We start from the raw sequence: 12,939 nt of genomic DNA on the forward strand, positions 1-12,939 counted from the left end.
TTTAAAAACAAAAAAAGAAAAAAAACTTGACCAAAAAAAAAAAAACAAAGAAAAAAAAATCACTGATAAAAGAATAAATAAATGGAAATGACTTTGGTGATGAAATCAAAGAATGTTTGTTTGTTATATTCGCCAGTTATTTCACGGGGCTTAAACATTGTGGGGGATACGAAGGCGGAAAACACTTTAACTAACATTAAAAAAGTAGAAAAAATGATTTTAAAAAAGGGGGAGGAGGAAGGATGGAAACTCCCCTCTGAGAGTAAAGCGCTGCCTGAATCTGAATCTGGTGAAGTTATTCCTGTTTATTCTGGATATGAAACCCTCCTTTCTCTCTTTCTCTCTTTCTCCCTCCATCTCTCGCTCTGTTTCTTTCTCTGTTTCTACCAGTGCATTTTGTAATTCAAACAGAACTCTTCCTAAAGAACCTGAATAAACCCGAGAGAATGCTCCTCGTCTGCTTTGATGCTTCTTTATCACACACACACACACACACACACACACACACACACACACACACACACACACAAACACACACATTGCCATTTTATTCATGACGGTTTTGGCAGCTTCCCTTACACAAAAACAACAACTTAACAACAAGAAGAACATAAAGGTGATTATTTATGGCAGCAGGTCTCTTTTTAATGGATTACACTATTTGTTTAATTTAAAATGAATGACTGACATAAAAATAAAACATTTGGAATTTGACAACTAGAAAGTCTACTTCTTGTTTCCTGCCTCTTCTCCCTCCTCTTATTTCTCAGCATGTTGTGGTCTCATCGTTTTGCATCATAATCATCACACTGGAACCATTTTGTTGTGACGCATTAAAACTGCTGAGTCATCGCAGGTGAGACCACCACGAAAAATACACACATGAAATCTTCCTCCCCCTCCCCTCCCTGCCTCCCTCTTCCTCCCCCTCCCCTCCCTGCCTCCCTCTTCCTCCCCCTCCCCTCCCTGACTCCCTCTTCCTCCCCCTCCCCTCCCTGACTCCCTCTTCCTCCCCCTCCTTACGTCCGACACTACGTCAGCGGCATGGACACACACTCACACACACACACACACACTCACACACACTCACACACACACACAGCTTTTGTCCCCTCCCTGTGTGGCTAGTCTTTATTGACATCCTTCCTCTCTTTGAACGCCTCGTCCTGCAGCCCCCCTCCTCTTCCTCCTCCTCCTCCTCCTCCTCCTCCCGTCTGTCTTCCTCACATACAAACTCTCATGTGTTATTCGACTCGCTAAAATTAAAAAGATAACTCAATTTTTGTGAAGGATTCTATTATCTGTGGTTCTTAAGGACATTTAAAACCACTAAAAGTGTCACCTGGGGCCATTAGGCTGCCCACGGCATCACGACACACAGTCACACACACACACACACACACACACACAGTCACAGTCACACGCACACAAAGTCTGATGTACCAAAGAGCTCTTTCCTCCTGCAGCTGAGTCTTAAAATAGACCTCCTACACATTCTGTCGGCATCAAAGCATCACTTCCTGTCTCTGCCAGTTCTGCTGCTGCCACACACACACAGACGGGTTCTTCTATGCCGGTGGGGACTTATGCACAGAGGTGAAGCGTGGGGACCTCATTTTTTTTAACAGAATAATGGCATACTTTCAATCAAATCATTTTCCTTAATTTTTTTCAAACCCCAATATCACCTTAAATCTCAAAATTTCTCAAATTTATAGAGTTGAATATTTTTCTGGTTTCTCTATTCCGGTGGGGACCGTCCAATTATGTCATAATACAAAATCACACCAGGGGGCAGTGTTCAAAATGTGTCTCAAACAAGGTAAGGTACTCAATAAAGGGTACTTTTTAGAAACTCTAAGGCACTTAATACATATTTTGTCAATTCATGCTGAATATATACACCATTGAATGTTATAATTGTATAATGACTCATTATCATTGTATAATGACTCATTATCTATGTATATTAAACCCCACTCTATAATATTGTTTGATATATTGCATCTTTATTTTTTTTAAACTATGCAGTTTAAAGCATCATCATCAACTTTCAAATATTATATAAAGTTAACAATTACAGAACAGGGAGCAATAAGACTACTGTAAACAATGTCTGTAAACGTGCTGGCAGTCCACCAGGAATTTAATCTTCCATCTGATGAAAATGCGGCTTACCTTTTTTTTAATTTTTTTTAATTCAGTTTTTAATATATATTTTGACAACTCATCCCTTGATCGGCCAGTGACGATGTCGTGATGCATTTCTGACCACTGACCACCATTGATGTAGTCCATTAAGGTCCTTTCAACAGCTTCGATTTCCTCTTTGGTCCACTTCTTCTTTGTTTGTGGTGACCCTGAATAAAATGAGACAAAAATGTAATGCTGTTAAACAGCAACTACTGAGGCTATAATGACAATAGGTCATGACTGTACCACTACACACAGTATGACAACCTATAGTTGCAGTAAAGTGAAGTATTTGTAGTAAAGATTCCAGTAAGACAAGAAATAGAACTAGCATATATATTCTCAAAAATGATGTTCTAATATTCGCTTGAAGTTGATAGTTACAAACATCGAATGCTCCGAGCGAGCTGTGCTGTGTTAACATGGAACATTTCCTTGGCATGAAATGGCAAATGATCAAACTAGGGCCCTTTTTACTCGTACGTGATTCAACTAAGTCAATCATCAGGGACTCGGTTCCCCAAAGGTGGATCCGCGCTCAAACTGTCCCGTTAGTTTGAACCAAATGTCAGACATCAGGATAATCGCATGTGCGCGTCATACGTAAGAAAGCGAAAGGCCAAAACAAGGATTTTTTAACAGTACAACAACAAATAAACTTAAAAGAGGTGCGTCTTTTTTCTCCGCTCACGAGCAGGAGATGATGATGAACGCATACGAGGAGATAATGTGTATTTCAATCATTTCTGTTGGATGAATTGAACATAATGTACATCTTTTACGTTGTTCATTCTATAAGTCATCGCAGGATGTTTATCCCGGGGGAGAAGCCTCCTCCATCTCTAAAGGTGTCTTTTTTCAGATTTTTCATTGTTTGTGGGGTTTTTCCTGTGCCGATGTGAGGCTTTCTGGAAATAGGATGCCTTACGTGTAGACTGTCAAGCCCTCTGAGGCATATTTGTGATACTGTGCTATACAAAATTAAATGGACAATGTACTTATGGCAAAAACTGACACCGCCCCCCTGCGAGGTTTACAAGCCCAACAAAGTATCGCACAGCAGTTAACGTTAAGTGCAGGATTTTTGATGTGTTGCTATGGTGATTTATCCAAACCTGCTTCGGGGAACCGCAAACCCTGATCTACGTCATCTCATCCTGAAAATTATCCAGCTAACTCAGTTAACCATGTACGAGGAACAGGGCCCAGTGCATGAAGCTGTTGTAACTTCTAGTCTATTTTATTAATGCAATATGAAGTCAGTACAGTAGCGTGCAACCCGCAAAGCAGACAATTGTGCCGCTGCTGTATTATTCATTTTCACATTTGAATATCTGTTTTTAACAACTATTCGTATATATATTTTTAATATAGAATATTTGTTGACAGCCCTAATAGATATGTTAGGTGAAAACCTGGAAAAAGAGATTACCTTTTTTGTGTGAGATTCACCAGACCTCTCCAGCCAGCAGCATCTTTTCATCGGAACTACCTTAAAACAAGCAAAATTTAGAATAAGAGACTTTAAATGTATTCATTAATGCAATGAAATAGTTTTGGCGCCCACAGAATGAACACACCTGATATTTTTTAAAAACTCAATTAGGGAATGTGATTGTAAATAAACGTACAGGCAAGGTAAAATGCATGAAAATTAGTCACTTGTCACTGAACTGTGTGTTTTCTTTAAAAGATAAATATTGTATTACTATTTTAGAAATTTCTATAATCCTCACATTTACTTAAACTATTACATTTGGCTTCATGTGGCAGCAGTGAATATCTTTTTCACCAACCAGCTGTCTGCAAACAAAAGGCATCTCTTATACCTCATATTTTAATTTAATACAATTCAATCAATGGGTTACATTTACCCATAGTACACCGTAGGCACCATTCCTAATGCCTCTGGGCCAGGTCCTCATTGTAAATGATAATTGATTCTTAACTAATTTTACCTGATTAAATAAAAAGTCAAATTACACACATCTTTGGACATTGGGGATAGCCTTTAACTCATCATTTTTTAAAATGTATTTATGATTCTTGTCCTGCAGTACTTTCTTTCATCTTTGTTTCATGCTAAATACCAACGTTTGGCAAAATAACCATAGCAACACAAGCTCGCCACTGCTCTGGAAAAAAGGAAGCTGTCTTCCTCATTAATGAAAGAGCGATATTATTTAGATTTACATTTTACAGGGAGAGTTCTCCGAAATCAAAGATCTGTTATGAGATCACTTCCTGTACGAGCGCTATCGATGCTGCCAACAAGCAATCATTAATCTACAGGAAGACCTTCAAGATCCGCAAATGGTGGACACATCACGCCGCAGCCGAGCGTTGACGTTCTCACACTGTTGCTCATACTGTACATTGTTTAACAGTTTTGCAATGCAGAGAACACAAGGAAAGCCGCTATGATATATCCGTATTATAATAAGTGATAATTTACAGTTGCTGTTCACATTGACCCAAGCGTTACATATCACTGCGCACGGGAGGGGGAGGGCCGATACGGCCGACTGTTCAGTGACAGCGCGGTTGTTACTCGGCGGGCTGAGCACACTCCGGCGGGAGGCCGCGCCGGACGGGCAGTCGGGCGCCACGACAGGCCAGATTTGGACCGCAAGTTTAACATATGTGAATTGGGCACTCATGGGCCACATAAACTGACGTTGCAGGCCTCGAGTTGGACACGTGTGCTCGAGACTCATGAAATGAGATACACAACGTTTGGTGGCTACAACTATTTAGTGCTGAAAGGCAGCTATTTACTTACCATTTATAATTTCGCTGGTAACCGCGTTATAAAGGCAATAAGGTACTTGAGGCAGTACTTTCTTAGTGTTTCGTACCTTATTGCTTAAATATTAAGTACCTAACTCGTCTATTACTGCTTGATCTGCTATCAACCCAGTGAATATTGTAGTTAATAGAATCTAAATTGGTGGGAAACACTATATAAAATATATTTGACTTCAATTTTACCAAACTACCTGTAAAAATTAATTACTCTAGCATTGTATTCATTGTGACATTTCTTTTCTATGTGCACAGTCAAGCAGGTTAACAGCCATTTAAGAACCTTAAGATGACATAGCCTACCTGGTTAGTATGTTCACGGTCAAAGGCTCCTTCATTTCTCCGAAATCAGCATCTGCAAATATGTAAGCGGATGGAAATGTTATTATGGTGTATGATGAACAAATAACTTCAAAATGAGACATTAAAAAAGAATGTATGTATTTTGCATTTGAAATCCCCATATACTTGTTATATGACCTAAACCTTAACATCATGATCAATTTGGGATTAAAAAAAAGATCTATAGAACCCTAGTTTAGTGTAATATTCCTTTGACTTTCTACAAACACCAATGTACAATCATCTCCTTGTGTCTCCCCTCTCTCACCTGTGCACTTCGAGCTGTCACTACTGGATGGCAAACATGCTCCATCCTCCTAAAAGCACAAGGGACACATTCAGCCAAAGCTATACATCCAACTCATTACAGTACTCTTTTTTTTTTTTTTATGAAATGAATTAAGTTTCTCGGAATGCATTATAGTAACAACATCTACTTCTGTTCTTAACGACAAACATTATATTATCTATCTCAATACCTATGACAATCTGAATTAAAATGCCTATTTATACATGGGTAGATATTACAATCACTCTTTGGGCAAATGGAAAACTGCTTATTAAGTGTTATAGGCCCAAAAGCCACCGTAAGGATACTTAAAATGGTTAAAGGGAAATTAGTTATAATCCAGGTCTTAACACAGATTAAGTATTACACTCCCTTTGATGAGCATAATATTCACATTATGTGTGAAAAGATATTGATAAAACATGAATATATTTATAAAGTATATAATAAATAACTAATTAGCTGTCCAGCATTCTATTTCACAACGCGTGCACATGCTGCTGCTTGCACATGCTTGCTTATTGTTAGCTAACATTAGCTGTCCATTTAAGTTGAGTTTAACACATTGCAACAGCTCATTTTATATGGCAGTACATATGAAAATAGTATCAAAGTAAACTTAACAGCACTATTTGTGGTGCTAGTTGCACATGCTTGCTTATTGTTAGCTAACATTAGCTTCCCATCTAAGTTGAGTTTAGCACATTGCAACAGCTCATTTTATATGGCAGTACATATATTAATAGTATCAAAGTAAACGTAAAAAGCACTGTTTTACATTAGAAGCTAGTCCAATAATTAAAAACTCACCATTTCTATCCAGCTTCTGCAGCCAGCACTGTCACGTTGTCTGCTGCTCGGCAGTCTGAGGGAAATGGACGGTAGCAGGTGCTTGGTGGGGGCGTGGCCAGACCGAGGACCCCACGTGGATGGTAACAGTTCGGTTTTGTGTAAAGAAACGAAACTTAAGGTTCTTAACACAAAACCTGACATTGACTGTCCCCACCGTACCCTCGCCCATCCCCCCACTCCTTCAGTCACCATTAGCTTGAGGGAGCATTGGGGCTCAGCCTGTTCTGCTGGGCCTTGTTAATAACGTAGAAGGGTAATAGTAATTACTAAAACCGAAGGATTACATAAAATACCTGGTGAAGTTGAGACGTTATTACTCAACTAGAATTAAGTATACATTTTAATATGTATTTTATTTAATTTCTAATAAAACTGGAAGCATTTTTGAACAATTAAAAATGTAGACAAACATTGATATTTTAAGAATAAAAACTACAACTACTACATTTACAAGCCCTTGTATTCAGAACAAGTATTTATATGTGCAGACATAAATTATGAATTTAGAATGGGAAATAGCATTTAAAAGTGTAGTACTCACACAAGAATACACAAAACGTTCTTTTAGGCGCTAATGATCATATTTCCGGTTTAAGAATAAAGAGTGGGGAGGGGCTGACAATTTTTACAGTCTTCTATGTAGTCTTTAATCAAGGTTTTACGGTAACTCACGCACTGTTCATACCGGCATTATGCCGTAAAAACTGACGTTGCTCTTCGGCAGGCTGCAGCATTTATTTTTACAAGTCATGTAGCGCCCAGCGGTCGGAGCTGCCCTAACTGAAGTGAGTTGTGTACAAGGTACACAGAACTGTGAAGCGCCAGAATCACTGATTGGAGAAGTCAAAGAAAGGGATAGAGCCACCATCCAGGTGCGACTGGGCTCGTGGCAGCAGGTAGATGATGGCGTCATCCACTCCCACATAAGGCAATGCAAATTGCAGAGGGCCCGGTGATGATTTTATCTGGGCTTGAAGGTGGGTCAAGAGCAGCCTCTCCAGCACCTTCATCACATGGGATGTGAGGGCAACTAGTCAGTGGTCATTGAGGCCACGGTGTCTTCTACAGCATCGGGACTGCCTGCTGCTTTAGGCTCAGAATAAGGAGATGTTGGTGGGCTTTAGACAGCTGGATGGCGCAGGTCTTCAGCACCCTGGGGCTGATACCATCAGGAGGCCTTATGTTGCTTCACAAGAGGTTTCAGTATGTACTCTAACTGCCTCACCACATACACCCTTGACCCAATCCCATTTACTCTTCTTCAGACTGAATTTCTTCTCACCATCCCCATCTCTGGTTTCAGGGTGTATTCCAAAAGCTTTCTAGACTGCCAAAGTCAGCCCCCTTTGATGTTGACAACTTCAACCAATTGTCTTCGTATCTGCGCCTATCAGACCCCAACTCAACTGAGACAGCCTGTCTCATATCGAAAGATTTGTCTTACTTATTGCAGTGTTATCTATATACTTTTGTCAAATAGTTTATATCGTTGGCAAGTTATCCATATATATGGGCTTTGGGGGAGGACAACCAAACACCAAATATTCTAGCACCGTTGATTCAATGTAGACATTAATGACACTTTATCGTGCTGCATAATATGTCATGCCATAGCAGGGTAGGAAATTCACATAATATTTAGGCCCCATTCAAGGGCGTAACCATGTATATTGGGGGGGTTAGATTGGTATTTTCTCAATATTTCCTAAAGAATGCATTGTTACGCACTTGCCCCCACTAACTGAAAAGCAGGGTTGTTTTATAAAAAAATTGGCGGCATTTTTTCATTAAACTAGTGAAATAACATAATACCTTTGTTAAAACGATTAAATATACTTATTTGGACTATATTTGGATGTATATGTAATTGCCATAAAATGGCAGTAATGAGACTATTAGGCAGTAGTTTACAAATCTAAAGGGTTTTTCTTAAGATTCTTTGAATCAAAACAGAAAACATTAATCAGACTCATTCAATTTTCTTTTTATTTCTTTTATCGTTTCTCGTGTTAAGAGATGTCAAACAGCTTGACTATTTTGCAGAACGCTGTCTTCTAGATCAGATTCACAGCAACCAAAGTTGGCTCTCGTTTATTGAGATGATTACGCCATGCTTCTGTAAAAACAAAACTAATTTAAACCTTGAAACCCTCAATCAACTACAGTCTCAACTAATTGTGTTTTATCCAAATACACGATTGGCTGTTAACCACAAGATGTCAGTAACCTTTGAGGAGAGTAGGGATTGGTATCGGGGGGTTTTTCGGTGCTAAACCGGTGCATTTAAAATTATTTCTGATTAAGCAAAAGAGCATATTGTTTATCCACCATGTGATAGAATTTATTATTATTTCTATGTTTAGTTAACGCTATGCTGTGTAAAATAAAGACGAAAAGAATCAAACGATCTGCCGTCATTTGCGTGAAGAAATGGAGTCACGTGTCTGCAGCTCAATGTGGCTTAATGGCGAACAGCACCGAAGGAACGTCGTTACACCCTCTGTTTAATACTTCAGTGGGGGGCTGTCCGACGGGAGGGGTGCGGTAGTTGCGGACTCACGCTCTGTGTCCGCTGGAGAGCGCAGCTCTCCTGTGTATGCGCACGTGTCTGTGTGTGCGCGCAATAGTGTGCCTGCATCCGTCTGGGCGATAGTGCCGCGTGCTGAAAGAGGGAGGGAAATACTGACTTAAATAAATAGAATAGAAGGGTGATGGCTAGCTTGCCACACGGTAGGCTATCGTTTGCTGCTGAGAGGACGGTGTCATCAGAGTGTGTAAATACATTTTTTCAATCGGCTCAGGAACCGAAACTAAGCACCGAAATCTGCGTTGCATTTCAGTACGGTAGGTACCGCGTAGGAACCGGTGCTATATTAGTACCGGTTCTCGGTACCCAACCCTATAGGAGAGTGGAAACATTTCTCACTGACAGCAGTCTGTGAACCGTTAACTAAGGGTAGGTAGCAAGCCTCATTAGTTGGAATGCATTGATGCATACATAAAAATGGAACTTGCTTTTCACGACCACACCTGGGACATAACCTTATGTGGAGGCAGGACGGTTAGATATTTCAAACATGGGAGAGCGATAAGTGATAGCTAGCTAAACTGCTAACGAGGCTACTCCTCGTCTGCTGGAGACTTAAACCGGGGTCGAGACGTTGTTCCTTCGGTGTTGTTATTGAGCTACAGACACGTGAGTTTATTTTCTTACGTGAATGACAGAAGATCATTTTATTCTTTTCGTTTGGTCTTTATTTTACGCAACAAAGCGTCAACTTAATATACTATTAATAACCTTTTTCGCGGACCGCAAGAAGGTCCGTCAGTTAATAAGCACGTTGAAAGTTGCGGGCGGACCGGCCGGGTTTAGGGGCAGAGGGGTTCCGCTGGTGGGCGAAACCGCGCAGAGGAGTGAATAATTGTAATCGTGATGGGGGCTGTAGTATTTGTGAGTGTCCACTGACATTTAATTGTCCAAGTAAAACACGTAGTACTAATATTAGTCATTGGCGCTGTATCCGTCCATCTTTATTATTTCACAAAACCGCGCACCTCTGTGACATCATCAACACATGATGGTTAACTTAACCGGAAGTATCCAGGGGCGTTTTATTTGTTTGAGCATGTGTCCCTATGTTTTAGCATTGCCTCTCTGAACATCACCATGTTTACATCATCCGAACGGCAGGTTCACATGATCTGAATTATTATTGTCTATTGTAATGGACTGACATGTTCTGTGAGCGAGTTTACACATTAAGACTTTGTACTTGATGGAATTATTTCCCCTTACACCTACACAATCAGTATTTTTACTTAAGTTAAAAGCTTGAGTTGATACTTCAACAGAAGTATCTATACTTCTACTTGAGTAATGAATGTGAATACTTTTGAAACCTCAATGTTGTATCACCCACTATGTTGCTCGGTTGCCTGGTGACGAAAGGACACGTATTTCTTGTTGTTTTTGCTCCACTTGATAAAGTCAGCAGAAGAATTCCCCGGTAGACCACGACATTGGTTGTTGCTAAATTTGAGGGCCTTTTTCTTTTGGACCTGAGATGGTGACGAAGACTGGATTTGCTCTCTGCGAACTCACAGGTCTGATCAAGAAGTGCTCCTTTTTTCTTTTTAAGAACGTTTGATCCTTCCCGCACACGGAACAACAGTCAAGGCGAGACTCAAAAACATTCAATGGCATTTTTGGCCCCTTTCGTAGTGATATTTGGGGCAAAATGATATTTCTTATGGGCAATTTTTCCCTTTGCCCTCATGTAATTCCGATGCAAAATAGCTCACACTGCAGGCCTTGGTTGATTCCAGGCTAAGGCATCCTACAGTAAAATATGTTTTATATTGATACTATAGCCTAAAAATAACACAGGAAAGCACTTGGGTAAATATACAAGAACACCACCCTAACCATTTTTGATGTTTTAGTTGCATTATTGGGGTGTTATAGATTTTAAATAGTTTACATATATAACAATCAAATCATGACCGTGCTGTGTCGTAGCCTATGTCACAATGTTCATTCTCATGCTCCTCCAAAAGTGTAGCAAACTGTCTGTGATTCAATGGTTGTGCCCTGATGAAGTTAAATATTTTAGTGACAACATCAATGACATGGTTAATTTTTGACTTGCAACACAGGCTGATGTATTATGTCACAACCTGGCTCTTTGGGCCATGACAAGATTGGAGTTGTACTGCTTTAAAGAGTTTTAACATCTTCTTTATTTAACATAAGCCAACGAAAAAAAGGTACACGACCACACCACCGGACGTCTGCTGGAGAGAGAAGAGAGAATGAACACTGGGTCTTTTAATCTCAGGGAACCGGGCCCAGGTGCCTTCAATCACCAAACCCAGCCCACAAAATCCCACTGGAAAGCTGCTGCCTCCACAGCAGGGGTCACCACATTTATAAAATGCAAAAATATTGACAGGACTTGGACAGGCCTCTGTTGTGACACCTGCAAATTGGTCCCATTTCAGACCCAGCATGTTTGTGCATGCATCTACCTCCGTGAATAAATCGCTCCCTGTCGTTATCACTTTCATTGAGCGCAGTGCTGCCAGCTCCTCAGTGAGCTCTCGTCCAAAGCCAAGGAGAAGAATAAAAGCACTGCAGCTTTAGTCCATGCATGAGGTAAAATTAGACAAAAATATTTACTTTGTAATTTCCAATCAACCTCTCACGGGCCGGTCACGGACAGCCAAAGGGCCGGATGTGGCCCGCGAGCCATACAATGCCTACCCCTGCTCTATGCAATCCCTCAGCAAGTCAACAACTTGTCATTTATAGTTCACGCAAATATTAACCTAATTAATTTGATATAGAAAGTGTACACATTAAATGGTCATCCATCAAAGCATCTTGCTATATTGATTTAAAGTAAAATGTCTTTTGTACTCCTATTTTGTCTATGTATACAACTCTATACTTGCTTGTCTATTATCATCCATAGCGTTGTGATTGAACAGTGGGCACTGTTTATTAAGACAAGTTATCTGAAAATAAAAGACCTTATTGATCTCTGCAATAATTCATGTTATATATATATTTATATGATGAATGAAATCAAATATAGACTATTATTACGATTGTCAATAATATCAATGATGACATACTAATAACAACATATCCTTAAAATAGTATAAAATAAACAGGCAAGAGTTTACATAAAGGCTAGTCTAACATTTTATACATTTGAAATAAACCTTATAATTGTTTTAATGAAATTGATTTTTATTTAATTGAATAATTTGATCAATATCAGTATTAATATTATGTATGTATGAATTTTTTGGTTTATTTATTTGTATACTTTTTATGAAATAAAGCATTTTATTTGTGGTCTGTTTTACCACCATCAAACAGACAGCATTGAAAGTGTATGTTGCGAAAATACCACTTTTGAACCGATAGGGGGCGGTAGTGAGTGGAAAAACAGCGACGCACACTTCAAGAACAGCCAACCTCATGGGGACTGCAGTACCCGTGTGCATCCACTAGGGGCGCATTCAGAAACACACTCACACAGTTTTGTCATGAAATTGATGTTCCAGGGGACCTCAGAAAAAATCATTGGGGGTGTATCTAGACACCATTTTGGAGCTTGTGGGAGGGGTTTGCCCGTGGGGACCTCACTTTAGGTCCCCACGGGGACACAAGTCCCCACCGGTCTGTGTGCAATCAGGTATAGGTCCCCACCGGCATAGAAGAACAAGAGCACACACACACACACACACACACACACACACACACACACACACACACACACACACACACACACATCAAACCAAATGGTTTTATTCTGATATTATTATTCTTTATAAACTGACAGATAAACCCCATTTCTCCCTCTGGTCAGCAGGTAAAGATCCCGGTTCTCGGTGTGTGTGTGAGTGTGAGTGAGGGGGGGGGGGCACTAACGTGAGTTTTCCATCCG

At 40.0% G+C, this 12,939-nt stretch overlaps 1 protein-coding gene and 1 long non-coding RNA gene across 2 annotated transcripts in view; both read right to left on the reverse strand.

Moving 5' to 3' along the window:
• Positions 1-1,551: 1,551 nt before the first annotated feature.
• On the reverse strand, positions 1,552-9,661 carry LOC119223167 (uncharacterized). The gene is made up of 4 exons (XR_005120895.2): positions 5,609-9,661; positions 5,302-5,353; positions 3,626-3,685; positions 1,552-2,360 (listed from the first exon to the last, which is right to left on the reverse strand). It is a non-coding gene; the product is annotated as an uncharacterized LOC119223167 (long non-coding RNA).
• A 2,978-nt stretch (positions 9,662-12,639) lies between these two features.
• Positions 12,640-12,939, reverse strand: part of nacc1b (nucleus accumbens associated 1, BEN and BTB (POZ) domain containing b) — a 9,175-nt gene continuing 8,875 nt past the window's right edge. The window contains exon 8 of the mRNA XM_062564405.1: positions 12,640-12,673. Coding sequence (XP_062420389.1) covers positions 12,640-12,673 — 34 coding nt within the window. The remainder of the gene's footprint in view (positions 12,674-12,939) is intronic.

The sequence above is a fragment of the Pungitius pungitius genome, chromosome 9 (assembly GCF_949316345.1).
Source record: "Pungitius pungitius chromosome 9, fPunPun2.1, whole genome shotgun sequence".
Classification (NCBI taxonomy): domain Eukaryota; kingdom Metazoa; phylum Chordata; class Actinopteri; order Perciformes; family Gasterosteidae; genus Pungitius; species Pungitius pungitius.